General features: G+C 64.2%; 3 protein-coding genes across 3 annotated transcripts; 2 read left to right on the top strand and 1 right to left on the bottom strand.

The window, feature by feature from the left end:
- Positions 1 to 630: 630 nt before the first annotated feature.
- On the bottom strand, positions 631 to 5,724 carry ADGRG5 (adhesion G protein-coupled receptor G5). Its single transcript, XM_076349222.1, is given in 13 exon segments — positions 631 to 707; positions 845 to 1,107; positions 1,698 to 1,797; positions 1,892 to 2,157; positions 2,474 to 2,592; positions 3,066 to 3,172; positions 3,333 to 3,375; positions 3,549 to 3,665; positions 3,814 to 3,948; positions 4,918 to 5,044; positions 5,151 to 5,259; positions 5,372 to 5,492; positions 5,494 to 5,724. Coding segments are annotated over 13 exon segments (1,815 nt in total).
- Positions 5,725 to 11,612: 5,888 nt separating this feature from the next.
- On the top strand, positions 11,613 to 18,924 carry CCDC102A (coiled-coil domain containing 102A). The gene is made up of 10 exons (XM_076349022.1): positions 11,613 to 11,644; positions 13,736 to 14,321; positions 15,642 to 15,844; positions 15,960 to 16,068; positions 16,322 to 16,438; positions 16,525 to 16,734; positions 17,003 to 17,173; positions 17,280 to 17,383; positions 18,450 to 18,567; positions 18,755 to 18,924. The coding sequence occupies exons 2-10, from the start codon at positions 13,794 to 13,796 to the stop codon at positions 18,821 to 18,823; spliced, it is 1,629 nt and encodes a 542-aa protein (XP_076205137.1). The 5' UTR covers positions 11,613 to 11,644; positions 13,736 to 13,793; the 3' UTR covers positions 18,824 to 18,924.
- Positions 18,925 to 21,139: 2,215 nt separating this feature from the next.
- On the top strand, positions 21,140 to 26,410 carry DOK4 (docking protein 4). The gene is made up of 9 exons (XM_076349021.1): positions 21,140 to 21,191; positions 22,579 to 22,787; positions 23,652 to 23,759; positions 24,706 to 24,820; positions 24,916 to 25,035; positions 25,127 to 25,316; positions 25,629 to 25,767; positions 25,846 to 25,969; positions 26,063 to 26,410. Exons 2-9 carry the CDS (start codon positions 22,722 to 22,724, stop codon positions 26,185 to 26,187), a joined length of 987 nt encoding a protein of 328 aa, XP_076205136.1. The 5' UTR covers positions 21,140 to 21,191; positions 22,579 to 22,721; the 3' UTR covers positions 26,188 to 26,410.
- Positions 26,411 to 27,410: the final 1,000 nt, after the last annotated feature.

Below are 27,410 nucleotides of genomic sequence, written 5' to 3'. Positions count from 1 at the left end.
CGGCACCACTAACGGGCACTGCTAACCGGCACTGCTAACCGGCATCGCTAACCAGCACCACCGGAGGCCCGCGCCGCTGCCGACCAGCCCTGCCGTGTGCACAGTCCAGAGCTGGGACCATCTTCGAAATCCTCATGCCATCTAGTGGGACCTTCGCTAACGACAAGGCAGAGCGTGGCTGCTGGCTCTGCCTGCCGTGGGGCCGGGGGCGACGAGGTGGCAGCAGACGGCTGCGGGACCCCGGCCAGAGCTGCACCGCTCCTCTGGCGGCGGAGGAGACCTGCATCGGGAATTAAAGGCTGCTTTTAATGACAAGTGTCCACCTTCGGCAGAAGAAGTCAGTGTTGGTTACTAACTGCTGCAAGCTGGCAGGGCTGCCCTGGGCCGGCACGGGGGCAGCCGTGGTCCCCAGGGGAGCGCAGCTCCCGCGGGGCCCTGAGCCGCACCCCCCCAGCAGCAGGCAGCTCCCGCCTCCCAGAAATCTGGCTTTGCAGCCCAAATGCTTCCCCTGAAGAAACCCGCGGTGTCCATGGCACCAGCTGTCGAGCCCAGGGGATCCTGCCACGCCGCATCCTCGGGGAGCAACCTCCGAGCTCCCCTCGCAGCCCCTCACCCCGGCGTTGGGGCGTGTTATCTGGAGGTGTTGGTGACGGAGCCCTGCTTGCTCCGGCGGTGCACGGTGGCGTACCAGAGGCAGATGAAGAGACCTGTGGGTGGGTGGCAACGCGGTCACTGCCGTGGGTGCACCGAGCTCCTGTGAGGAGCAGGAAGGTGACGAGGACCCCGCTGCTCCCAACCCACAGGGTGCTCGTCCCCCAAACCCCCCCCAGTGCTCCCCACTGACCTTGCAGGGAGTTGAGGATGGTGAAGAGGTAGACCTGGGGGATGAGGAAGATGCCGAAGCGGAAGAAGGCCAGGCCCCAGGTCGTACCCAGCAGGCAGGTGAGCCCCAGCACCGTTGCCCAGTCCTTCCTCGCCTGCCCCTTCTGCCGCTGGATCCTCCGCAGTATCATCGCCACCCTCCCCAGCACCAGCATGTTGAAGAGCAGGATGAGGCCGGCATAGCAGAGGGTAGCGTAATGGGCCGGAGGGCTGGTGAGCCAGCACCTGGCGGAGGGGACTCTCTTGGGGACAAGGGCCAACACCCCCGAGAAGGAGCAGGGCACGGGAGGGGCATGGCAGCGGGTGCCCCCACGTGCAGCGAGATGGAGGCAGGCAGCCGGCAGAGCTGGGCTCACCAAAAAGTGGCACCCGCCAGAGCTATGGCTGGCTCCTGCTGGCCCCAGCCCTGAGTCAGCCCCGTGTGCCTGGGGTGCCTGGTGTGCCCAGGGTGCCCAGGGTGCCCCATGTGCCCAGGGTGCCTTGCACGTCCACGGTGCCTGGTGTGCCCAAGGCGCATGGTGTGCTCAGAGTGCCCAGGGTGCCTGGTGTGTCCAGGGTGCCTTGGCATGCCCAGGGTTCATGTTGTGCCTGGGGTCCATGCTGTGCCCGGGGTTTTCAGGGTGCATGCTGTGCCTGGGCTGCAATGCTGTGCCTGCAGTCCATGCTGTGCCTGGGGTGCCAGGGTGCCCGGGGTGCATGCTGTGCCCGGGGTCCATGCTGTGCCTGGGGTGCCTGGGGTGCATGGCACGCCAGGGGTGCCAGGGGTCTACAGGGTGCCCAGGATGCCCAGGGAGCTGGCAGCCCCCTTCACTCACATAGTTGCGTTCCTGTAGCCTTCAGAGGTGCTGATGGTGTGGTACCCATATGTATCTCCCTTGAAGACAAAAGCAGCCGCCACGGCCAGCGTGGGCAGACCTGTGGGCCCCAGGACAGGCTGTGTGCGGCTGTGCCGGGGCAGCCATGCCGTGGGCAGGCACGGGCAGGCAGGGCCGGGCGAGTGCCCACTCACCCCAAGCGAAGAGGCAGAGCTTGAGGAGGTAGTGCTGGATGTAGATGTTGTAGACCTTGACGAGGAGGAGGAGGAGGTGGAAGGCTTCAGCGGCCATCCACGCCAGGGCACAGAGAAGGCTGGCATGCAGCAGGGCGGCGGCGACCCGGCAGAGCCCCTCGGCGCCAGTGGCCAGCGGCGTGCTCAGCAGGAAGCTGCAGTTGAGCAGGAGCAGCGCGGCCAGGAGGTGCATGTGGATCCTGGTCGTGTTGTCCCTCAGCCGCTGCCTGCAAGAGGGGGGAGGGCAGGGGGTGCTGGTGGGTGCCCGCCGGATGGCACGGCACTGCATGGCACAGTGTGGCATGGCATGGTGAATCATGGCATGGCACGGCACGACATGGCATGGCACAGCCCAGCGTGGTATGCATGGCATGGCATGGCAGGGCACAGCACAGCCCAAGGTGGTATGCATGGCATGGCAGGGCAGGGCACGGCACAGCCCAATGTGGTATGCATGGCATGGCATGGCATGGCACAGCATGGCATGGCCCAAGATGGCATGCGTAGCATGGCATGGCACGGCATGGCACAGCTCGGCTCTACCTGGAGAAGCAGCAGAGCAGGAGGGTGCAGAGGGTGGCGGCAGCCGAGAGGGAGCAGCCGATGGTGCTGATGTGGGTGAGCGATGCCAGCTGGGCTGGGCTCAGGGTACCCGCCGGGAGCTGCCAGGAGCAGGGAGCGAGGGGGTGAGTCGGGGCAGGTCCGGTGGCAGCACCCGCCCGCTGGGAAAGTGGGGGGCCCTTGCAAAACCACCCCCCTGGCCACCCTCTCCTGCAGGACACCCCCCCTACAACCTGTACCCCCACACCCACCTACACCCACACCTCCAGGGAGGAGGAAGAAGGATGGAGGGAAGGAGAAAAGAGGAAGATGGAAGGAGGAAGATGGAAGGAGGGAAGGTGGAAGGAGGGAAGAAGGAAGCAGGAAGGAGGGAAATGGGGAAGGAGAAAGGAGGAAGAGGGAGCAAGGAAGAGGCAAGGAGGGAACAAGGGAAGGAGGAAGAGGGGAGGAGGAAAGAAGGAAGAAGGAGGGAGGGAAGGAAGGAGGAAGCAGAAAGGAGGGAAGGAGAAAGGAGCATGGGAGTAGGAGGAAGAAGGAAGGAAGGAAGGAGGAAGAAGGAAGGAGGGCTGTGGACCAGCAGGACGGCGAAGTAGGTGAGGTGGTTGCAGTGGCAGATAACGGTGCCCTCCCTGTGTGTGGTCTTGCAGCCCTTCCTGCTCCAGCTGCCTGCATTGCCCGCGCCTGCCAAAGAGCCGTCATCGGAGGGTGGCACAGTGGCCAGGGGATGGGGAGAATGAGGGGACGTTGAGCCCTGCCAGGGCTGCCCAGGAGGCAGACAGGCAATGCCTTCGGGGTGGCACCGAGCTGGCATTGCTCCCGTCCTGGCCGCGGCCACACTTACCGGCTCCGGGCTGCCAGAAGACGCAGGTGGCATTAGAGGTATCCTGGTGGAAAGGTGACAGAGGGGGAGAGCTGGGGATGCTCTCCGCTCCCCGGGGACCCCAGAAACCTTCTGGTCCCAATGCAAAGAGGGGACACTTTATCTTTCCCCAGCTCCAGGGGAAATGCTGGTGCTGGGGACCCCCCTGGCTCATGCCCGCAGTGGAGCCCTGCTCACCAGCACTCTGTCATGCCAGAACTGGATCTTCACGGGGCGGCTGAGCCCGGCCACATGCCCGCTCTGCAGGAAGGCTCCCAGCACGTAGTTGTTCAGCACGGAGCTGTTGTGGGCATCCTGCAAGAGTCAGGGTGCCTGTGGGGAGAGTCCCGGATCCCCAGGACATCCCGCCTGCCCCGAGCATCTCAGCAGGGGGTGGGTGATGGGGCAGGCATGCTGCTGGCTGAGGGTGCTCTGGGGGTCTGTGTGAGGACCTGTGGCTCACCTGGAAGATGCAGGAGTTGTGGATGTAGATGCAGACCAGCTTCTGCTCCACCCCCTGCGCCTGGACGCCCTCCACAAGCTCCGCCGGGAAGTTCATGGCGCGTCCGAGCCTCCTGCCACCACTCAGCTTCACATCCTGCGCCGGCGGGCAGGGGAGAGATGGGTTTGGTGGCCACATGCTCGGCTGGCTCGGGGTGGGGTCAGGGTGCTGCCCCGGCTGCCCCTCCTAGCACAGCCACCCCAGTTATCGGCGTGGTCTCGCAGCACCCCCCAGCCCCGGCAGCAGCTCCAGCTCTGCCACAGTGCCTGCAGACACGCAGATACGGTAGCCACTCCCGTCTCGACATCGGAGCCCTCCCAGCCCATTGCACACAGGAGGGCTGTGAGTGGGGGGGCCCATCACCCATGGGTGGGCACACCTGTCCCGCCAGCCCCGCCATGGGGCGAGCACGGGGCAAACGGCATCGCACCTGGACGCTTTCCCAGTGGGATTTCACACCTTGGTGGGCTCCCCCAGACAGTCTCTGCTCCCAGGTCCCAAGCCAGGGCTCCCAGCTGGCAGGCAGGTAGCCCTGCCTGCAAAACCTGCCTTGTCCTGCAGGAAGGGACCTCAGGCCGGAGCGGTTGGACCTCCCCGGCAGGGCAGCCCTGCGGCCGGGGGAAGTGCTTCAGTGCCGCTGCGCAACCCCCTTGCACCGGGACGGGGAAGTTGCCCTGTGCGCTCCCTGCCGTGGTTTCCTTCTCCCTTCCCACCGCAGGGAGGTGGGGGCCAGGGCTTCCCTTTTCATAAATCAGAAGAGCTTCAGAACAGAAATCCTGGCTCTCAGCTGCAGAACACCCCCTGGCTTTAGAAGCCCCTGGATTTATCCCAGCGACAGTGCTGGGGACCCGCAGCCCCAGCTGCCTGCAGCACCCCGGCAGAGCCGCATCTCAGGAGGCTTTGCTGGTGTAAAGCATCCTTGGAGGATGATGGAAACCCAGTGTGGGCAAGCGTAAGCCACCCCAGCATCCCCCGGCACCTCCCACTGGGGGTGGAGGGACAGAGGGGGCCAGGGGGGTACCGGCATCCCCTGGAAATAGCCCCAGCAGCGTTGGGGGGACCGACCATCCTGCTGCTGATGTTCAACCCTTTGAAGTGCTTGGCCATGAACTTGAACATGTAGGTCTCGATCATGCTGCCCGTGAAGTTGTATTTCTCGCAGCAGACCAGCTGCTTTTCCAGCCGGTTTAACCTGCACAGGGAGGGTGTTTGGGGCAGGGTGCAGCAGGATTCAGCCCCTGTGGGTCTGGGGGGATGTGGGGAGTCTGGGAGACAGCGGGGTGGGAGACAGCGCTCACCTCTCCCTGGCATGGAGGGCGCTGCTGCAACCCTGCTGCAGCTCCTTCTCCAGGATGTCCATGTCACTCTCCAGCTCCAGCTCTGACGGAGCCGTTTCGGGAGCTGAGCCTCGGCGTACGGCACCTTGCCTCACTCCCCATCCTGCCCCAGCCTGGGGAGCCCCAAACGGCCCCAAAAGCACCCAGCCCAACACCAGGATGGGAGAGGGAGACCTCCTTACCTTGAGCCCACAGGACAGAGGTGGTGAGGCAGAGGACGAGGGCAATAAACAGTGGGGTGGGCACTGCCATGGTCCTCCTCTGCAAAAGGCACCCGGGATCTGGGCAGCTCCCCGGAGCCCCCACCCACGTCCCCCAGAACCTCAGCCCTCTCCCACACGCCGGGTGCAGGACAAGGATGGGGTCCTGGTGGCTTCCCCCCACCCCCAGCAGCCAAGCCCCACCGAAGCCATTGCGGCAGCAAAGCCCCAGCCCAGAAGCACCAAGCGGCTGCACTGGCAGCGGACACAAGTGGAGGGTGAGGAGGAGGGTGTTTGCCGCAGCAATCAGGGTGCAGGATGCCCTTCGCATCCATTTTACCATTAAGGTTGTAAAACCGCGGGGGCAAGGCTTCTGCTTCCCCCCCCCCAACAACCGGGACTCGGACCTCACTTGCCATCCCAGCCCATGGTTGCAAATCCCCGGCAAGCAGCCTGCAAGCCAGAAGGGTCGCCAGCATGCTCTACTGTGGTGCTGGGGCTTGCCGGCAGCGGCCCAGCGACGAGCTGGGGAGGAGGAAGCATCCCCGATGCAGGGCGGGGGGAAGGCGGCTGGCAGCAAGATTTGCATCCGTTGCAACACCGCACCCAGTGCCGCTCACAGCAACGCCCGCTGCGGTAACACCGCCAGCACCAAAAGCAGCCAGGGAGAGAGAGGCTGCGAGTCCAGCAGTGCCGGGGTGCAACCCCAATGCACATATGGTTTTTACTGTGGATGCAGCGATGGGATTGATGCTTCGAGGCGCTGAGGCTGGCGATGGCCCGTGCAGCTGGAGCCTCCTGGGGCAGGAGCAGCAGCGCAGTGGGCAGTGCACTGGGCAGCTGCCTGCACGGGCTGCCCTCTGACCCCCAGCGAGGGACAGCCACCGCATCCCCTTTAGGACGATTTGCAATAAATAACGCTTTTACTTCTCACCGACGTAACCCTCAGAACCCTGGGGCACCCGATGCGGGTGCTGGCCCCGACCTCCCCTGCCACCCAGCGCAGCCCGGCAATGCCAAATGCCATCCCCGCCACCGCCAAGTGGGAGAGGGCATTGTTGCCTTGCCGAGCCCTCCAGAAATGGCAGGGCGCAGATATCGTTTCAGATGGGTTTTGCCTTCGTGGGGAGCAGCTTGGCACCCTGGCGAGCCCCCAGCACCGTGCCCGTCCCCCACATCCCCCCCTTGCTCCAGCAAAGCCCCTACCTTGGGCACGGGGCAGCTCTTGGTGTCAGCACCACCACGGTTGCGTCGGCTGCTCCGGCTCTGCCTGTGCGACTGTTGGGGCAGCAGAAAAGGAAGTGTTCATATGCAGATGAGCAGATTAAATCAATTTAATTTTTACATTTCCTTTTGCTTACTCTTTTTTGCAGCCCAGTGAGGGACCGCAGCGGGGGGGGGAGCATCCCCGGCACCGCCAAACCCCAGGGACACGGCAGACGGCTGGATTTGTCATGGCCCAAAGACAACCTGCTCCCCGGGCATGTCTGATATAATTAACCTTCTGCTTCTAATGAGCTTCTCCCCGCCACTGGCTCACCGGCAACCCCTGCTCTCCCGTGCTGAAAAGCCTGGCCGGCTGCTGCGGCAGCACCGGCACCACGGCGGTGGCACTGGGGCAGGAGCTGGGCTCCAAGCAGAGCATCGACACAGCACAGTTTGGTAAGTGTGGGACGTCAAGCCAGCGGGGCAGAAGGCCGTCATGGCTGAGCAGGGATCTGCTGCTAGGACTCAGGTGGAAAAGGAAAGCATACGGACACCGGGAGCAAGGACAGGCAACACGGGAGGACTACGGAGGTGCTCTTCACCACTGTAGGGAGAAAATTCGTGCAGCCAAAGCTCGATTAGCATTCAGGCTGGCCAGCACTGTGAAGGACAACAAAAAGGGCTTTTTTAAATGTGTTAATAGCGAAAGGAGGATCGGAGATAACATTGGTCTGTTGCTTGATGAGGTCGGTCACCTCACAAATAGGGACATAGACAAAGTGGAGATGTTTAATGCCGCCTTCACCTCTGTCGTCAACACTGATGATGGGCCCTGGGACCACCGGAGTCCTGTGTTGGAAGACCATGACTGAGGGGATGAGATAAACTCCCAGCTGACCCTGAACGTGTTCAAGACTTGCTGCTCCAGCTGGATGCGCATAAGGCTATGGGGCCTGATGGGATTCATCCCAGGGTACTGAAAGAGCTGGCCGATGTCATCACGGGACCTCTCTCCGTTATTTTTCAACGGTCTTGGGAGTCTGGAGAGGTCCCAGTTGACTGGAAGCTGGCAAATGTTGTCCCCATTTTCAAGCAGGGTAAGAAGGAAGACCCTGGTAATTACAGACCTGTCAGTCTCACTTCAGTGCTGGTAAAATGATGGAGAAGGTAATTCTGGGAGTTACTGAAAAGCACTTGAGAGACACTGCAGTCATTGGCCATAGCCAGCACGGGTTCACGAGGGGAAAGGCCCGCTTAACCAACTTAATTGCCTTTTACGACAAGGTCACCCATCTAGTTGACCAAGGGAAGCCAGTAATGTGGTGGGTTTGGATTTTAGCAAAGCTTTTGATACTGTCTCTCACACTATCCTTCTGGACAAAATGTCCAGCACACAGCTAGACAAGTCCATCATACGTTGGGTGAGCAATTGGCTGACGGGTTGGGCTCAAAGAGTTGCAAAGGGTCACATCAGGCTGGTGGCCAGTCAGCAGTGGGGTTCCCCAGGGCTCAATTTTAGGGCCAGTGCTCTTTAATGTTTTTATAAATGATCTGGAAGCAGGAATCGAATGTGCATTAAGTAAGTTTGCTGACGATACTAAACTAGGAGGAGCTGTGGACTCCCTCGAGGGTAGAGAGGCCTTACAGAGAGATCTGGGCAGACTAGAGAGCTGGGCAACCACCGACCATATGACATTTAACAAGAGCAAGTGCCGGATTCTCCACCTGGGACGGGGTAGTCCTGGTTACACATACAGACTGGGGGACGAGAGGCTGGAGAGCCGCCCCGCGGAAAGAGACCTGGGGGTTTGGGTTGATGGCAAGTTGAATATGAGTCAACAGTGTGCCCTGGCAGCCAAAGGGGCCAACCCTGTCCTGGGGTGCATCAAGCACAGCATTGCTAGCCGGTCGAGGGAGGTGATTGTTCCGCTCTACACTGCAGTGGTGCAGCCCCACCTCGAGTACCGTGTGCAGTTTTGGGCGCCTCAATACAAGAAGGACATCAAACTATTCGAGTGTGTCCGGAGGAGGGCGACCAAGACGGTGAAGGGTCTCGAGGGCAAGACTTACGAGGGGCGGCTGAGGTCACTTGGCTTGTTCAGCTTGGAGAAGAGAAGGCTGAGGGGGGACCTCATCACTGACAGGTGACCTCATCGCTGAGGGCTGACCTCATCGCTGAGGGGGAACCTCATCGCAGGCTACACCTTCCTCAAGGTGGGCAGCGGAGGGGGGGGTGCTGGTCTCCTCTCTCTGGTGACCAGCGATAGGACATGAGGAAATGGAATGAAGCTGCGCCAGGTGAAGTTCAGATTGGACATTAGGAAAAGGTTCTTCACTGAGTGGGGGTCGGTCACTGGAACAGGCTCCCCAGGGAAGTGGTCACGGCACCAAGCCTGTCAGAGTTCAAGGAGCGTCTCTTAGCCATACGGTTTAGTTTTAGGTAGTCCTGCGAGGAGCGGGGAGCTGGACTTGATGATCCTCATGGGTCCATTCCAACTCAAGATATTCTGTGATTCCATGATACTACAGTTTGATGCTACTGCCGGGACAGAGCCAGCATCCTCCACAACGCGCCCAGCCGTGACAGCACAGCTCCCCAGAGATGCCAGCCAGCCCAGCCAAAGGAAAAAAGGTCTTTTTTTTTTTTTCCCCCAAAATGGTTAGTTTTGCCCCAAAAGGCTTCGCCTTGTGCTCCAGAGGCTGCTGGGTCCAGCAGCAGGGACGTGGCCACGTGCAGAGGCGGAGGGAGGGGGGACAGCTCAGCTACACCGGTGCCCGCCACGGGGCAGCAATGCTGCTCTGTGCTTGCCCAGTGCCTGCAGCCCCTCATGCAACAAGTCTCCAGGTCTCAGCTCACAGCACAGGGCAACAACCTGCCTCCGTCTGACCCACCCCGAAGATGGGAGCCCTTTGGGGACAGATTTAAGGGGGTCTGCTGGGCATGGCCAGGCATCCTAGGTCAGGCTGGAAATCCAGAGCTGGAGGAGGAGGAGGGTGCCAGGAGGATGGTCCATGGACCACAGAGATGGGTCACTGTCCACGTCCTTAGGTGACATGCCCTGGGCGAAGGAGGTTTGATTTTTGCAAGGGCAAAAACCCACAGATCCCAGGATGCTGCAATGCATCCTTGAACCTGCTGGTGTCACCGAGATGCTCACATCCAAGCAAACAGTGAAGACACACTTGGAAAAAACTCTGCCGGCTTTCTAAGCCCGGTTTTAATGCCGGGAGTGGGTTAAAACCCCAACCCGCCAGCATGCACCAGCAGCTCTGGCCAAACCGCCTGCAAAATCACTTTACCGGCTGCAAGCGAAGCCGACGGTTCGGGCTTCCCCAGCGCAAAACGCAGGGATAAGGGTGTGGGAGAGCAAAGCATCCCCCGCCTCCAGCTTTTTGAGGTTGTTTCCAGTGGAAAAATACTGGGCTTGGAGAGAACATGCACGGGCATCTGCAGTTTTGCTTTGATTTATTTTTCCCTGCTTTGCTTGATGCTGGGGGAGAAAAGGGTGTCGGTGTCCTGTGGCATCGTTTCCCCATCCCGTGGGAAACAAATCCTCTTGGCCGTTTGTATTTCCTAATTTTTTGGCTGAAAAGCATCCAGCAAAGGGAAGAATATTGGGGGGAAAATGGTGTTTTGGGGCTTTGCTGCTTGGCTGGGAGCAGGACGGCGCCAGCACTGGGATGTGCGGGGATGCAGGGGCAGTGCTTATGTGGCCATCCGGGACCCGCTCACTCGTGGGGACCCTTGGGTGGGGATGTCCTGTCGTTGTGTCGTGTCCCCCCCCGGGTCCCCTCCCAAGCCCCAGCTTCCAACTCATGGATTTGGAGCAGAGTGATGCCAATCCTGCGGGAGCAGCCAGAGCCACAGGGAAGAAGGGTCAGGCCTGCTCCGGCAGCCGGCACCGGCCCCCCCGGCACTGCAGCCACGGCGCCAGCGGCTCCAGGAGCACTCAAACCCTGAAGAGGCCCAGGCTGGAAAGAAGCCGGGGGCCAAGCTGAAGTCTGGCAGCTGCAGCCCCATGTGCATCACACTTGTGCGCCGGCACGCTTGTGTGCAACTGCTCATGCAAATGTGTGTGAGCATGCCAACGTGTGAGCATGCGTCTGTGCAAGCCTCTCTATCCACCACACTCGTGTGCGAACACCCACAAGCTAGCATGCTCCTGTGCATGTCTGCAAGCATGCACGAGCAACGACGACCGTGTGCAAACAGCAGCATGCAACCCCTCACGTGCAAACCCTTGCGTGCAACACATATGTATGCAGGGATGCCCATGTGCAAATACCCACGCGCCAGCAGGCACAAATGCCTCACGCTTTGTGGGTGAACATGCCCACGTGTGAGCATGCGCCTGTGCAAGCCCCTCTGTGCACCATGCTCGTGCGCAAACACCCACAAGCAAGCATGCTCCGGTGCATGTCTGCAAGCGCCCATGAGCAACCGCAACCACTTGCAAACAGCAGCGTGCAACCTCTCACGTGCAAACACTCGCATGCAACACGCTTGTGCGCAAGCACGCCTGTGTGCAAACACTTGCGACACGTGTGTGTGCAGGCATCACTGTGCACGCACTCCTTGGTGCAGACACTCGTGTGCAATCCACCTGCACGTAAAAACGCCTGCAGAAACACCCGCGAGCAAGCTCCCCCGTGGGCAAACACCCACCCGCACGCGTGTGCAAGCATGCCAGCGTGCAGCCACGTGCAACACGTGTGTGCATCGCTGTCCACGGCCTCCCACGTGCAAACACCCGCGCGAAGCCTCCGCGAGCATAACCCGCTTGGAAACCCACGCGGGCAAGCACGCGCCCACGAGCAAACCTCCCCCCGTCCCCCCGCGTGCCAAAAGCAGCGTGGAAGCCCCCACGCAGGCAGGACACGCACCCGCAGCCACGGGCTGGGCTCCGGCAGCGGGACCGGCCCCCCCCGGGCGCGGGCGGGGGGCGGGAGCGGCGGGGGGAGGAGGAGGAGGAGGAGGGGGAGGAGGAGGAGACTCGGCCGGCAGCGCCCCGGCCCGCGCGGGCTGCCCGCACCGCCGCGCCGACACCGGTGAGGGAGCGGGGCGGGCCGGGCCCGCGGGCGGGCGGGACGCGGCACCGGCGCGACGGGAAACTTGCGGGAAACTTTGGAGGGGGGGGGGGGGGGGAGCAGCCGCGCCGGGACGGGGCGGGACGGGCCGAGCCGGGCGGTACCGGGCCGGGTCGGGCGGTGCCGGGTCGGGCCGGGCCGAGCCGAGCCGTGGCCGGGCGGGACCGGCCGTACCGGGCCGGGCGGGACGGGGCGGGGCGGGGCGGGCGCGGAGGAATGCGGCGGCTCCCGCGGGCCGGGGCGCGTCACCGCCGGCGGCGGAGCGGCAGCGCCCGCGGCCAATGGGGAGCCGAGGGGGGCGGGCGGTTCCGCCCCCGCCGGGAGCCCGGGACGGCCGGCGGGGGCCGCGCGCCGGAGGCGGGGGGGGGGCAGGGGGGCGCGCGCGCCCCGCGACGCTCGTGGGGTGCCGCGATCCACGCGCGCTCCCGCGGGCGCTGCGCGGGTGCCGGTGCTCCACGCGTGCTCTCCGTGGGTGTTCCAGGGCGTGCCCGTGATCCAGGCACGCACGCCGTGGGTGTTGCACGGGTGCCGGTGCTCCACGTGTGCTCCCCGTGGGTGTTTCAGGGGTGTCCGCGATCCATGCGTGCTCGCCGTGGGTGCTGCGTGGGTGCCTGGGCTCCATGCATGTTCCCCGTGGGTGCTGCGTGGGTGCCGATGCTCCACGTGTGCTCCCGCGGGCGCTGCACGGGTGCCAGTGCTCCTGGGGGCACTGCAGGGATGCTGGTGCTCCCATGGGCATCGCGTGGGTGCCTGCACTCCCGCAGGTGTTGCACGGGTGCCCGTGCCCCATGCCTGCTCCCATGGGCTCTGCACGGGTGCCCACGCTCCCGTGGGCATTGCACGGGTGCCGGTGCTCCCGTGGGCGCTGCACAGCAGCTGGGGCTCTGCCGGTGCCGGATCCTGCCAGGACCCGGATTTCCTCCCCGGGGCAGCAGCCCATGCAGGCAGCAGGAGAGCGCAGGCCAGGGCTCGCCTCTGAGTTTTACCAAAACTTCACCGTTTTCAGCAAATATAATCAGAGAAATTAATTTTTAGCCCTGTGCAAAGCACATAATCGCCATCGGCCGATGTTCCCGCTGCTCTGGCACCGGCTCTCACAGCCTGGCTGGATTTGGCGGCGGGTCCGGGCTGCACCGTCCCGAAAACCTGCCGGGAGGCTGCGGGCTGGCCGCGGCCGGACTCTGTACTTATCCCATTAGGGCGCGCAGCAGCCTCCCATTAAGGTTTCCTGGGGCGGTTTACCCGCCTGGCCGAGCCGGGATGTGAGGTCCTTGCCGGGACGTAGGTGGTCAGTGCCGGCCCTTTGTTGCCGCATCACTGGAGAGGGCATCCGGCCGCCTCGGCACACATCTGCACGCATCCTGCCGCCACGCAGGTTCCGCAGCTCTGGCTCTTCTTCCGGAGCCGTTCCTGCCTCGCTGGCGCCGGATCCGGGCTTTAACCCTCGCCGGAGTTGTCGGGGTGCAGCCGGGTCCCCCCGCCACAGCACCAGGGATGGTCTTGGAGGCCTGCAGATGATGTCATCCAGATGACCTCATGTGGATGACGTTATCTGGATGACATGTAGACATTGTTGCCTCCAGTGCGCTGGCAGAGGTGCCCCAGGCCAGGCTGGTGCCTGCTACAGTGCCAGGCTGGGACAGGGTGCCAGTGGCTGGGCACTGGGCTGCGGTCCTCACTGGGGACCTCGCCGGGGTCTTCCCTGGGGACCCTGCTGGGGCCGTCAACAGGGACCTCGCCGGGGTCCTCACTGGGGACCTTGCCAGGGTCCTTGCTGGGGACCTCACTGGGGTCTTCGCTGGGGACCTGGCTGGGGCCATCACTTGGCTCCTTGCTGCAGTCATCACCAAGGACGTCACTGGGGTTCATCATTACGGACCTGGCTGGGGACATCGCCAGAGTCCTCGCCAGGGACCTGAGCAGGGTCCATGCCAGGGACCTCATGGCTCAGTGTGCCGGCCCCAAAACCAGGGGCCGTGCCCCTTCCCTCTGGGCCCCTCCAGCCACCTCCTGCAGCCCCCCGGAATCCCTTGACCCTTCTCTCTCCTGCAGGTCCCCAGGTGGAGGCGCTGCCCCGACAGTGACGGCCATGCCCTAGGGGAGACCTGCCATGAGCCAAAGCGGGGCCTCGCGCCTGGCCGGCTCCCCGCCGCTGCCGGGGGGCTCGCTGCTGGCCCTGCTGGCCCCCGAGCCCTCCCCGTCCCCCCCCAGCGGGACACCCTCGCCCGGCCCCCCCCCGGCATTGCTGGAAGGGGACTGGGAAGGGCGGGAGGAGCTGCGGCTGCGGGAGCTGGAGGAGGCGCGGGCGCGGGCGGCCCAGATGGAGAAGACGATGCGATGGTGGTCGGACTGCACGGCCAACTGGCGGGAGAAATGGAGCAAGGTGCGGGCCGAGCGCAACCGGGCCCGCGAGGAGGTGCGGCAGCTGCGGCATCGCCTGGAGGCCCTCACCAAGGAGCTGGCCGGCCTGCGCCGCGACCGGCCGGAGGAGCGCCCACCACCCGCCCGCCCGCCGGCACGGCTTCACGGCCGGCCCAGCGCCGGCAGCCCACCCGACGCCGACGGGGCGGAGGGAGAGGCCGACCCTGAGCATGAGCCTGTGCGGGATGTGGGGGCCGAGGCACCCCAAAAAGCCAAGGTGAGGGTGGGGGGGCTGCCCAGGTTGGGCAGGGCTGGCGGGGTGCCGTGGGGGGGCTCCTCACCCCCAGCAGCTGCCCGCCTGCACCCTGAAACCACCACTGCCTGCAGGTGCCCACGGGGTCACTCCCTGCCCCCCAAAGGCGGGCAGCGTGGGGGAGCAGACCCCTCTCGGAGCAGCATGGGGGGGTCAGTCCCCTCAGAGCAGCATGGAGGGGATGGACCCCTGTCGGAGCAGTGTCGTGGGGTCAGACCTGTCTTGGAGCAACATGGGGAGGCCATTCCCTTCTTGGAGCAATATTTTGGGCTTAGACCCCTCTCGGAGCAGCATGATGGAGTCAGACGCCTCTCAGAGTCGTGTCACGGGGTCAGACCCCTCTTGGAGCAGGATTTTGGGCTCAGACCCTTCTCAGAGCAGCGTGGGGGGGACAGGCCCCTCTCAAAGCAGCCTCGGGGGTCAGACCTCTTGGAGCAGCGTGGTGGGGTCAGACCCCTCTCAGAGCAGTGTCATGGGGGGGTCCAGGACCCCCATAGCCCCATGCAGTGGGATCACCTTGGCTCCGGCTCTGGTCCCTTTCTCAGGGCTTTCCCTTTGGAGGCATTAGGCAAAAGCCGGTGTGCTGGTACAGGGGACAGTGGCTTCGGCAGTGCCGGTGGCATCTCCCAGCAACGTCTCGAATGCCAGGGTGTCCGTACAGGCTTCTGGCAGAGGTCTGTGCTTTAGGGAGAAGGAGGAGGAAGGAGGGGACACCGGAACCACCCCAGGGATGCTCCCAGCTCTTCCGGCCATCCCCTCTCTGCTGCCATCAGCTCTGTCACGGTGCAGAAGTCACTGCTCGGGGTGCCGCGCCATGCTGGTTCAGTCCACCTGACGGCACGGCTGCTGAGTGGCAAATCTGAGCCTAATCTGAGCATCCCCCGCGGGCTCCCCGCTTGGTCCCCGGGGACGTCCCATCCCCAGAAAACCCCTGCAGCTCATTTACCGCGCGCTTTGCAGAGCCTGGTAGATCACCCGCGTGGCGGTTGCGGCGAGGTCGGTGTAATAAATCGGTATTACCTCATCCCAAATTTCCAGCGAGGCGGGGAGCCGGCAGCAGAGCGTGGTGGTATATGGGAGCTCCCCTCGGGGGACGGGTCCCTCTCCACCAGTCTCGGGGGGGTCCCTGGGGACTGGAGGGAGGGATGCTGCTGGGTTTGGCTGGAGGGATGCTCTTGGTTATGGGGTGAAGGCTGGGTGCTGTAGGGGGTGGGAAGCCAGGGCTGCCCCCTCACCCACGGGTGACTCCCTGTCCCCTGTGCTGGGCCACCCATGGCGCCACAGGAGCTGGAGCTGATGGAGAACATCTTGACGAGCAAGCAGGACGAGAGCTGGGAGCAGCGGGGCCCCCGGGCCTCCTTCACCCGCCAGGAACGGAGCCGCCTGCTCTGGGAGGATGTCAGCGTCATGGAGGAGGATGCCACCAAAGTCACCGCCCTGAAGCTGAGGCTGGATGAGTCCCAAAAAGTGCTGCTCAAGGAGCGGGAGTGAGTGCTCAGGGCGTCATCCTCGTGGGGTGCCAGCCGAGCCCAGCCCAGTCCCCACTGGGATGGGACGTCCCATGGGGTCCTGCCGGCTGTCACCAGCGTTGCCTCTCCCCAGGGACAAGCTGGCGCTCAGCAAGAGCATTGAGAAGCTGGAGGGCGAGCTCAGCCAGTGGAAGATCAAGTACGAGGAGCTCAACAAGAGCAAGCAGGAGGTGATGAAGCAGGTGAGCGAGGTGCCTGGGGATCAGGGGTGCCCCGGGGGGGTGGCCTGTGCCCTGGGGGGTGGCGTGCCCTGATGGTTGGACATGGTGACCTACAGCCACCTCCCCAACTCCAGGGTGCTCATTAAGGGTCCTAATTAGTGCTATAGAGCCAGTTGGTCCGTCCACAGAGGTTGGGTGGATGGGTGCAGGCAGGGCTTGGGTGGTGCAAGGTGGGTGCTCGCTGCCCGCCTTGGGTGCTGTGTCCCCCCCACAGCTCAACATCCTGAAGGAGATCCACCAGGACGAGCTGGGGCGCATCTCTGAGGACCTGGAGGACGAGCTGGGTGCTCGCTCCAGCATGGACAAGAAGCTGGCTGAGCTGCGCGCAGAGGTAAGGCCGAACCCCAATGCGGGGGGCGAAGGGAGTGGTGAGGGGGGTCCCCACTGCCCCCCGGCCACCCCATGTCCCTGTCCCAGATGGAGCGGCTGCAGGCGGAGAATGCGGCCGAGTGGGGCCGGCGGGAGCGGCTGGAGACAGAGAAGCTCAACCTGGAGCGGGAGAACAAGAAGCTGCGGGCGCAGATCGAGGACCTGGAGGAGGTGCTGGCTCGCAAGCGGCGCCAGACGGCCAGCGCCCTGGACACCGACCTCAAAACCATCCAGGCCGAGCTCTTCGAGAAGAACAAGGTGCCATGGGGGTGGTCCTGTCCCCCACCACCCCTTCCCTGGGTGACCCTGTCACTTCAGCGGTGGCTCAGCATCCCCCAGGACCTCCTCAAGCCCAAACTCTGCCACCACCCTTCATGTAGGGGATGGTGGTCACCCTGTCCTTCCTCCATCAGCTCCTCCATCATGGGGTGAGGTGGTGGGAGAGGTCCCTGGGGAGGGAGAAGGGGGCACCCAACAGTGGGGGTGGCTCTCACCCGCTCAGTCCCCCACCCCATGCCCACCGCAGGAGCTGGCCGACCTGAAGCACATCCACACCAAGCTGAAGAAGCAGTACCAGGAGAAGATGGCTGAGCTGGCCCATGCCAACCGCCGCGTGGAGCAGCACGAGGGCGAGGTGAAGAAGCTGCGCCTGAGGGTGGAGGAGCTGAAGAAGGAGCTGGCCCAAGCCGAGGACGAGGTGGGGAAGCTTGTGCTGGTGGAGGGGGTCAGGGTGGGCAGCTCCGCTCCCTCTGCGGCTGCTGACAGCCCTGCCCCATCCCATCCCATCCCATCCCATGCCGCAGCTGGATGAGGCCCACAACCAGACGCGGAAGCTGCAGCGGTCGCTGGATGAGCAGACGGAGCAGAGTGAGAGCTTCCAGGTGCAGCTGGAGCATCTGCAGTCCCGGTGAGTGGGGGACTGGGGTGGGCCATGGTGGGGACCAGCAAGGACCCAAGGGTGGGATGACGTTCTCCTTGCCACCATCCCTCAACCGGCATCTCCCTGGTTGAACCCCGGGCTAAGCGGGGCCAAAGCGCCTCCAACATCCTTGGAGGGTGTGCAGCCATCCTTGGAGCAGCCTTCACCCCGCTGAAAGCTGGATGGCATTCACCTTCCAGTTAAACCGGCACAAGGCTGCCCACAGACCAGTACAGCCCAGTTTCACGCCGCTTGGGGTTTGACCCGCTGGTACCCAGGGCCAGGGCAGGCTCCGAGCATCCCATGCCGGTTTGGGGAGGAGGGAGGTGGGTTTTATTGCCCTTAAAAACTTTCCCTGGCCTCGCCTCGCCTCTCCAGCAGTAAAGAGCTGAAATGGCCTTGAGAGATCGATGCCGCGTCTCCGGGAGGCACTGGGGGGGTTGTGTTTATAATCTTCCTTTATTTTATTGGGACATCTTCATTAAATCATGGAGGAATAATGGAGGCTTCGTCTTCCCCCTCTCCAGCCTCCCCGTGCACTCATCCTTAAATAATTCATGCTTTCCAGTAAAACGCAGCAAACTGGTCGGATCTGACCAGGTCCTGGGCCTTCTGATTTCAAGTTTGCTTTATAAATTTATGTTGATGAATTTTCACGCGAGGGCGAGTGAGGAGCTAAAACCACCACAGGCTTCTGGGAATGGGGACTCTTGGGGTTTTTTTGGGTGATCCCAGTTTTAGGGGGACGACTCCTCCCTGCTCTGCACTCTCGGCTGGGTCCGAGATGCCCGGCGTGGCAGTGTCTGGCCCCGGAGGGTTTTAGCTTGTGCCTCGCTTGTGCCGAGCATCATCTGGGACTCCCCAGCCCCGCGCCAGAGGGTCGGCCCCGGGATGGGGGGGCTGATCCTGCACCCAGAGCTTGGTGGGAGCTGCAGAAATGGAGTCACACCAGAGTGCAGCCATGCTGTAGGGGTGCGGGGGGATGGGCTAGGCTTTGGCATCCCCCCGGGGCTGCGCCCTGCCACCCCCCCCCCCAGCAGCTCTCCCTTGGCAGGTTGCGGCGGCAGCAGAGCACCCCGCTTTTTGGCAAGATGCGCAGCACCCGCTTTGGCCCCGACGACACCGGGGACGGCACCAGCGACCCCGATGAGGATGAGGACCTGCAGATCCAGGTGCCCTAGAGCCCAGGGCCAGGTGCCACCGCCGCGGGGATATCCCATGGCGGTCCTCTGCCCACAAGTGCCTGTCACCGTGGGGCCCGGCCATGCAGTGACCCTCATGTAGATGGGGAAACTGAGGCACGGAGCGGTGGGGCGGAATTTGCCCGGGGATGCTCCAAGCCCGCTGCCTCTTGGACAGTATTTGATGCCCCTCGGCCACCGGCCTTTCCTGGGACACGGATGTGGCCACCAAAGCCAGCATCACTGAGCAGCCCAGGAGGAGGAAGCGCAGGGCAGAGAGGGACACCAAGCCCTGCGGCCAGCCACACGCTCCTGCCCACATTTTTATATATATGTTATATATATGTATGTATTTGTATATGATTTTTTTATTATAAATACAGAGCCCAGAGGGGCCCAGGCTCTGGTGGTGGCTTGGGCCGCTGCTCTGTCCTCATGCAGGAGCAAGGATGGAGGGGACGGCAGGGGGACAGCATCGGGGAGACACGGTGTTTCTCTGCAAGCCGCATGCGGGGCTGGATGTGTGGCTGCTGGCGTCATCCCGCTGCCATCGCTGTCCCCACGCCTGGGGACGAGCCCGGCTCATGGGTAAAGCCCGTCCCCGTGCCCGTGAAGTGAGAAGCGGGGGCTGCGGAGCGGCTCATGGCCATAGAGGTGCCTGCGTCTGCAGGGCTGTGGCCGGGCAGGCAGAGGTGCGCACCTGTGGGTGCTCACCCGTGGGTGCAGGGTGCTCTCCCTGGGGAGGTGCAGGGGTGCTCACCTATGGGTGCTGGGTTGCTCACCCGTGGGTGCAGGGTGCTTGCCCTGGGGAGGTGCAGGGATGCTCACCCATGGGCGCTGGGCTGCTCACCCGTGGGTGCAGGGTGCTCGCCCTGCGGAGGTGCAGGGGTGTTCACCTATGGGTGCTGGGCTGCTCACCTGTGGGTGCAGGGTGCTCGCCCTGTGGAGGTGCAGGGGTGTTCACCTATGGGTGCTGGGCTGCTCACCTGTGGGTGCAGGGTGCTCGCCCTGTGGAGGTGCAGGGGTGTTCACCTATGGGTGCTGGGCTGCTCACCTGTGGGTGCAGGGTGCTCGCCCTGTGGAGGTGCAGGGGTGTTCACCTATGGGTGCTGGGCTGCTCACCTGTGGGTGCAGGGTGCTCTCCCTGGGGAGGTGCAGGGGTGCTCACCTATGGGTGCTGGGTTGCTCACCCGTGGGTGCAGGGTGCTTGCCCTGGGGAGGTGCAGGGATGCTCACCCATGGGCGCTGGGCTGCTCACCCGTGGGTGCAGGGTGCTCGCCCTGTGGAGGTGCAGGGGTGCTCACCTATGGGTGCTGGGTTGCTCACCCGTGGGTGCAGGGTGCTTGCCCTGGGGAGGTGCAGGGATGCTCACCCATGGGCGCTGGGCTGCTCACCCGTGGGTGCAGGGTGCTCGCCCTGGGGAGGTGCAGGGGTGCTCACCCATGGGTGCTGGGTTGCTCACCCGTGGGTGCAGGGTGCTCGCCCTGTGGAGGTGCAGGGGTGTTCACCTATGGGTGCTGGGCTGCTCACCTGTGGGTGCAGGGTGCTCTCCCTGGGGAGGTGCAGGGGTGTTCACCTATGGGTGCTGGGCTGCTCACCTGTGGGTGCAGGGTGCTCGCCCTGCGGAGGTGCAGGGGTGTTCACCTATGGGTGCTGGGCTGCTCACCTGTGGGTGCAGGGTGCTCGCCCTGTGGAGGTGCAGGGGTGTTCACCTATGGGTGCTGGGCTGCTCACCTGTGGGTGCAGGGTGCTCGCCCTGGGGAGGTGCAGGGGTGCTCACCCATGGGCGCTGGGCTGCTCACCCGTGGGTGCAGGGTGCTCGCCCTGCGGAGGTGCAGGGGTGTTCACCCATGGGTGCAGGGTGCTCACCCGTGGGTGGAGGTTGCTCACCCTGTGGAGGTGCAGGGGTGTTCACCTATGGGTGCTGACCCCCCCAGCCCAGGCCCCTGCAGCCCAGCCCCTGCGGCCAGCCCACAGAGCGGGGCCTCGTGGGGCTTTGGAGGAGCTCAGACACAACCTTATTAAAAATTAATATTTCAGTGAGCTAATCCCCTCGCTCTGCCTTTTAATTGATTGGCTAAAAGCACGGCTCTTTGCTGCTCGCGTTGTTTTTTTTAATGCCCTTTTATTTGCAGCAATTACTCATTTTTTTATGGCCCAACAAAGGAGGCTGTGGGGGTGGAGGTGCCTGCAGGCGGTTTCGGTGGGGGCCCCGAAAAGCAGAGTTTTAAGGGGCACAGAAGGGGGAACAGGGACGAGGAGACGTCTGCCTGAGCCTAGGGACAGCCTGGGACAGCAGCTCGGCGGGAGGCTGCTGCCGCCTTCAGTCGCCGCGGGGCGTTCACTCTGAAGCCTAATGATATGCAGGCAGGAAGCCTCTTCCAGGGCGGCCGGTTGTGGCTCTGGCTGGGCTGGGCCGGGCGAGGCCGGGCCCGGAGGGACGGAGGAGGCAGCCCGGGGTGGTGGTGGTGGGGGGAACCGGGACCGGGGGCGGAGCCTGGAGGGGCGTGGTCGGGGCGGGCGGGGCCGCGCGGCTCCAGGGCTCGCAGCGACTGGGAGCCAGACGCCGGAGCTGCCCGAGCCGCCGGGACCGCCGCCTGCCGCGGGGGGACCGGGTAAGGCCGGGGGGGGAGGACACGGTGGGGGACCGGCTGCGGGTGGGGGGGGCGGGGTGACACAGGACGGGGCTTGGCCGAGGTCCGGGGTGACAAGTGTCGGGGGGGCCCGGCCGGGGGGTGACAGCGCGGGGAGGGACGATGCCGGTGGGAGCAGCGGAGACCTGGGGTGATGGAGAGGTCAGGGGTGGCCGGGTTTGGGGGTGTCTGAGGTGACAGATCGGTGGGTGGGCTGGGTCGGAGGGGGGGCAGGAGGTGCCCCCCCAGCATCTCTGAATTCCCTTGGGGGTGCTCATGTACATGGGGTGGGGGTGATGGGGTGGGAAGCAGGGGGGTGTTCCCTTCAGAGGCGAGCGCTGGCCCCGTCCCTTTCGGGACAGCGGAGGGTCCCTAGGGTGCTGCCCCAGCTCCCATCACCCCCGCTCCCCGGTCCCAATGGGCCACGGGCCACCCCGGAGCAGATCCCGGTGCTGCAGGACCGGGCGCGGTGTCCCAGGCAGCGGGGCCAACCTGGCTCTTGGTGGGGGGGGGGGGACGACGACACAAAAGCCATCCCGGTGGCACCCGGACAGGCCGTGGCGGTGGTTGCGGTGGCTGGAGGGGGATGCTGGGGCGCAGTCGCTGCGGGATGGCCCCTCTGGGCTGTCCCTGATGGGATGGATGGGGCCGGATCCCCCCGGACGGTGGGGCTTTGGGGACCGGGGCGTCACCGGCATGGAGCAGTCTGGCTCCTAAGGATCCCTGGGGATGGCCCCGTCCCGTTTCCTAGGTTACTGCCTTCTATAGGGGATTTTTCCAGCTGGGAAAGGAACCTGGTCCCCTCCTGGTCCCGCCAGGACCAGGGCTGGACCCCCAGCCCCGGGCGGCGGGACCAGGAGGGGACCAGGCTGAGCAATGCCGAGCTCGCGGCAGGGCTGGAGGGAGGCTGACTTGTGCCAGGGCATGCGAGGTTGGGAGCCGGGGTCCCTTTGGCACCCGGTGCCACAGCCAAAACAACCCACGGTAGAGCTGGCCTGGCCAGGCAGGAGGTCGTTAACACTGAACCCTACTGATGCCCAGTGGCCAGGGCCATGTTGCTGCCCAAGCGAGCAGCCCGGGAGAAGGAGGGGCAGTGCGAGAGGTGACGGAGACCCGTGGGCGAGGTCCAGCGTGGGTGCTCCCTGGGACACATGTTGGGGCTGCTGCAGGGGGGGACCACTTGTGCGTACTCGCCCGGCACTGCTGCGCTGGCAGGGGTTAATGCCGGACTGTTCCACTTGGATGGTTCAGGCAGCGAAGGGAGGAGGAGGAGGAGGAGGAGGAGGAGGAGGAGGAGGAGGAGGAGGAGGAGGAGGAGGAGGAGGAAGAAGAAGATGTCACCCGTCGATCTGTCATTTCTCTTTTCCAGCCAGGATGGGAGACGCCGCTAGCACCAAGCTGGGCCGGCAGTGAGGCAGGGGGGGGTACGGAGGAAGAGGATGGAGAGGGGGGGGCGAAGGTGAAGGCAGCCCCCCCCTCCCAAAATATTCCCCACCCCATTGGGCCATCGCCATGGCGACGAATTTTAACGACATCATCAAGCAAGGCTACGTGAGGATGAAGAGCAAGAAGCTGGGTGTAAGTGGGGGGTCTCGGGGAAGGGGGGGGTGGGGGGGGACCCCCTGTGGATTTGGGGGGGTCGGTTGCCGCGAGAGATGACGTGGCTGGGTTCCCACGCCACGTCACCTCTCACGGCAACCGGGTCCCCTGGTTTTGCGTTGAATAAGTGGCATTTTGGGAGCTGGGGGGGGTGGGGGGGGCCAGGGGCAGGCCACTTGTTGGTACCCAAATCATCCAGCAGTCCCAGGGGCCCGGATCCTGCACCGGCCGGATCCTGCACCAGGTGGCACCCACTCACCGGACACGGGTCACTGTGGGGATTTGGGGGGTGTCCCTGAGCCCCCGTGCCTCAGTTTCCCTGAGGAAACCCTCCACACCCAGTTTTGGCACTGGGGATGACCCACGCTGAGGGGGGGGGGCTGCTGGGTGCAAATTAAGGGGGTGCTGGAGTGCAGCACCCATAGGTGGGGGGTCAGGGGAGTTGGTTGCTCGCCTCCATTGCTCGGAGCCGGCAGCAACGAGCATGCTGGGTAATTTCACGCTAATTAGGGAGAACAAAGAGGGAGCGAGCTTGAGGAGGGGGGGACATGCTTGGGGACGATGGTCCCGCTATGGGACTGGGAGATGCCAGGATGGGGGTCCCCTTGGGAGCCTTGCTCATGTTCGTTAATTAAGCTCTCTAATTAGCATTGACGGGGGTGGGAGGGGGATGATGGCAGCCCCGGGATATCCCCGTCCCCAGCACCCCCTCCTGTCCCCAGGCCAGCAGGGTCAGGAGGACCGGGCAGGGGTCCTGGGGAAGGGGATGGGGACGTGGGGACAGGGTGGGGACGGGGACCCCCACCTGCACCACGGCAGCCGCCGGCGCTCTCTGTCCGGCAGATCTACCGACGGTGCTGGCTGGTCTTCCGGAAATCCTCCAGCAAAGGGCCCCAGCGCCTGGAGAAATACCCGGATGAGAAGTCGGCGTGCCTGCGCGGGTGCCCCAAGGTGAGGGGGTGCGGTGGAGGGGTGCTGGGGTGCTGCCCGCTGCTTGGGGCCCCATGCTGGAGTGGGTCCCTCCTCGCCTAAACTTGCTGAGCTGGAGCTGGGTGGCTGTCGCCCCGTGCACTCTGGTGAGGGATGCAGCTGGGTCTGGGTGCAGCCGGGGTCTGGGTGCAGCAGGGGCCAGGGTCTGGGTGCAGCAGGGGCCAGGGTCGGGGTGCAGCGGCAGCCGGGGTCTGGGTGCAGCAGGGGACAGGGTCGGGGTGCAGCGGCAGCCGGGGTCTGGGTGCAGCAGTAGCCCGGGTCTGGGTGCAGCAGGGGCCAGGGTCTGGGTGCAGTGGTGGCCAGGGTCTGGGTGCAGCGGTAGCCAGGTTTGGGTGCAGCAGGGGCCAGGGTCTGGGTGCAGCAGGGGACAGGGTCTGGGTGCAGCAGCAGCCGGGGTCTGGGTGCAGCAGTAGCCCGGGTCTGGGTGCAGCAGGGGCCAGGGTCTGGGTGCAGTGGTGGCCAGGGTCTGGGTGCAGCGGTAGCCAGGGTCTGGGTGCAGCGGTAGCCAGGTTTGGGTGCAGCAGGGGACAGGGTCTGGGTGCAGCGGTAGCCAGGGTCTGGGTGCAGCGGTAGCCAGGTTTGGGTGCAGCAGGGGCCAGGGTCTGGGTGCAGCGGGGGCCAGGGTCTGGGTGCAGCAGGGGACAGGGTCTGGGTGTAGCGGTGGCCAGGTTTGAGTGCAGCAGGGGACAGGGTCTGGGTGCAGCAGCTGGGGTTTGGGTGCAGCAGGGGCTGGGGGCTGGGTGCAGCAGCAGCTGGGGTCTGGGTGCCGCTGGACTCTGGGTGCAAGTGGCGGCCAGGCTCTGGGTGCAGCAGCCAGGCTCTGGGTGCAGCAGCAGCTGGGGTCTGGGTGCAGTGGGGCTGGGTTTGGGTACAGCCCTCAGTGCCCCCCCCCCCACCTCCTCCGCAGGTCACCGAGATCAGCAACGTCAAGTGCATCACCCGGCTGCCCAAGGAGACCAAGAGACAGGCCGTGGCCATCGTTTTCACCGATGACTCTGCCCGGACCTTCACCTGCGATTCGGGTATGGGGCAGCGCCCAGGGGAGCCATGCTGGGGGTGCCGGTGGGCCACCCTGGTTTGGTCGGGGTCACCCAGCGGCTGCCGTGGTGCCTTGCAGAGCTGGAGGCAGAGGACTGGTACAAGACGCTGTCGGTGGAGTGCCTGGGCGCCCGCCTGAATGACATCAGCCTGGGGGAGCCCGACCTGCTGGCGCCCGGCGTGCAGTGCGAGCAGACGGGTGAGTGCGTGGCAGTAGGACGCTCGCTCGGGGCTCGGCCTCGCTACGCCCCCCTGAATTATTTTATTTTCTATTTTTTTCCCTTCTCCAGACCGGTTCAACGTGTTTCTCCTCCCCTGCCCCAACCTGGACGTTTACGGCGAGTGCAAGCTGCAGATCACCCATGAAAACATCTACCTCTGGGACACGCACAACCCCCGGGTGAAGCTGGTCTCCTGGCCCCTCTGCTCCCTGCGCCGCTACGGGCGCGACGCCACCCGCTTCACCTTCGAGGCCGGAAGGTGAGACGTCACCCTCGCTGGGATGGGGGCCACCACTGGGTGCCTTCCTCCTGCTGGGCGCACCGGGAGGTGGCACTGCTTGCCATCACCCCAGGACAGGCCTAACGCCAGGGTGATGGCCACAGCCCACATAGGGTGCCCTGCAGCCGGGGAGGTTTGGGGCTGGAGCTGGTCCCAGCTCAGCACCATGGAGGGGACATGGGGATGGCACTTAAAGCATGGGAAGGTGGGCCAGCTGCCACCTGGGGAGGCTATTTTTTATCATCCCTCGGCTTGGGGACCCCAGTGACGCCCCGTGCCCCGTCCCTGCAGGATGTGCGACGCGGGGGAAGGTCTTTACACCTTCCAGACGCAGGAAGGCGAGCAGATCTACCAGCGCGTGCACAGCGCCACGTTGGCCATCGCCGAGCAGCACAAGAGGGTCCTGCTGGAGATGGAGAAGAACGTCAGGGTGAGCTCCAGCCCACCCTGGGGACATGGCTGGGGGGGGCTCAGGGGACCCCGTGTCACCCCTTCTCATCCTCCGCAGCTGCTGAACAAGGGCACTGAGCACTTCTCCTACCCTTGCACCCCCACCACCATGCTGCCCCGCAGCGCCTACTGGCACCACATCACCGGCTCCCAGAACATGGCCGAGTCCTCCAGCTATGCCGGTGAGCGTCCCCGTCCCCCACTGAGGAGCCGCTGCTCCTCTGGCCCCCGGGCCGGCCCCTCCTGCACGAGCCCACCCTCTGCTTCGTCCCCAGGGGAGGCATACGCAGGCGCCCAGGCCGGCTCGGACACCGACCTCCTCAACAGGTTCATCTTGCTGAAGCCAAAGTCCTCCAAAAGTGACAAGCCCGAAAGCAGGGAGCCCACATCGTCCCCGTGAGCCCGCGGGGGTTGGACCGTGGCGGCGGTCCCCGTTTTCTTCCCCAAGGGGTGGCAAGGATGCGGGCAGCTGCCCCTCCGAGTCCCCAGGGAGACCGAACTGGGGCATCCTCCACGCCAAGACCTTGGGGGAGCAGTCGCTGGCTCGCGCCCTGGCCGGACGTTACGGGAGGTGACGGCTGGTTCAGCCTCGACTGACTTGAAATATATATTGAATATCCGTATTATAAGAGATTTTTCCTTTTCACATGAACGCAAACTTCGTGGCTGCCGAAGAGCCCTCGGGCAGAGGTGCTCAGAGGTTTTTGACTCTTGGGGATCCAGCTGGGAGGTGGAGGGGGGGGGGGGGTGTCAAGAAATTCGGTGTGTTTTCTGAGGGGAGCGGGGAGGCTGGAGCATCACCCTGCCGCGGGGATGGAGCAGCACTGGAGGATGCGGCTGTGACAGGCTGAAGGTGCGGGGCACCAGCATCTCGTCCCCTCCCCATGAAGAGCGGGGTGCTCTTGGGGACACCCCAGCACCCCTGAGCTGATTTTTGCACTTCTCAAAGCTATTTAAAACACTCGCTGTAGAACTGAGATGTCTCAGGAGAAACTGGGTTTCCTTCCAGGGGGTCGGCTGGGGTGAGCGGCCAGGCAGCGCCAACCCCCCCCCCCAGCTTTCCCGGGCTGCCCCCACCCCAGCACCCCTCGCTCCTCCAGCCGCAGCCGCCCCCCCCCCCCCCCAGCCGTGCCCCTGGTTTATCTGCTGGTGGGCAACCCGGGGACCGGTTTTGGCCAGTAGCATGTGTCCCTTGAGGGGCAGCTTTGTGGATATAAAAAGTCCCTGGGCAGAGAAGCCCATGCCGATGGGGAAGAGCTGCGTTTCTCTGTGCACCCCCATTCCCATCATCCTCACTCCCTCCTCGTCCGCCAGTGCGGCCGGGTGAAAGCCCTCGCCGTGGGGGGGGGGGGGGAGCTGGGCTTCACGTACTGAACTCTAAAGCAATTGATTTTTTCTAGTTCTCCTATTTATTGACCTCCTTTAGAAGGGCTATCTTTTTATTGCCGTGCAAACTTTGGTGTTTCTTTGGAGTCTTCTTTCAGTCTGGGTTGGGTGGTTGGTGGTTTTATTTCCGCCCTTAAAGCTCCAGGTCCGTGCTTTGGGGACGGGGAGTGTTGTGATGTGGGAACCTGTGGTCTGTAAATACTGTGTCTTGGGTTTGTGTAGCTTGTGGCTGAGGCT

The sequence above is a fragment of the Aptenodytes patagonicus genome, chromosome 11 (genome assembly GCF_965638725.1).
Source record: "Aptenodytes patagonicus chromosome 11, bAptPat1.pri.cur, whole genome shotgun sequence".
In the NCBI taxonomy this organism is placed as follows: Eukaryota; Metazoa; Chordata; class Aves; order Sphenisciformes; family Spheniscidae; genus Aptenodytes; species Aptenodytes patagonicus.
This window is presented reverse-complemented; position numbering and strand designations above follow the sequence as displayed.

What these genes read in the sequence shown, in the direction of transcription:
- CCDC102A (XM_076349022.1), top strand. Translation starts at nt 13,794, where the DNA reads ATGAGCCAAAGCGGGGCCTCGCGCCTGGCCGGCTCCCCGCCGCTGCCG. An exon ending in GTGCTGCTCAAGGAGCGGGA is followed by an intron (nt 15,845 to 15,959) that starts GTGAGTGCTCAG and finishes GCCTCTCCCCAG; the next exon opens with GGACAAGCTGGCGCTCAGCA. An exon ending in TGGCTGAGCTGCGCGCAGAG is followed by an intron (nt 16,439 to 16,524) that starts GTAAGGCCGAAC and finishes TCCCTGTCCCAG; the next exon opens with ATGGAGCGGCTGCAGGCGGA.
- DOK4 (XM_076349021.1), top strand. Translation starts at nt 22,722, where the DNA reads ATGGCGACGAATTTTAACGACATCATCAAGCAAGGCTACGTGAGGATG. An exon ending in TTCACCTTCGAGGCCGGAAG is followed by an intron (nt 25,317 to 25,628) that starts GTGAGACGTCAC and finishes CCGTCCCTGCAG; the next exon opens with GATGTGCGACGCGGGGGAAG. An exon ending in CGAGTCCTCCAGCTATGCCG is followed by an intron (nt 25,970 to 26,062) that starts GTGAGCGTCCCC and finishes CTTCGTCCCCAG; the next exon opens with GGGAGGCATACGCAGGCGCC.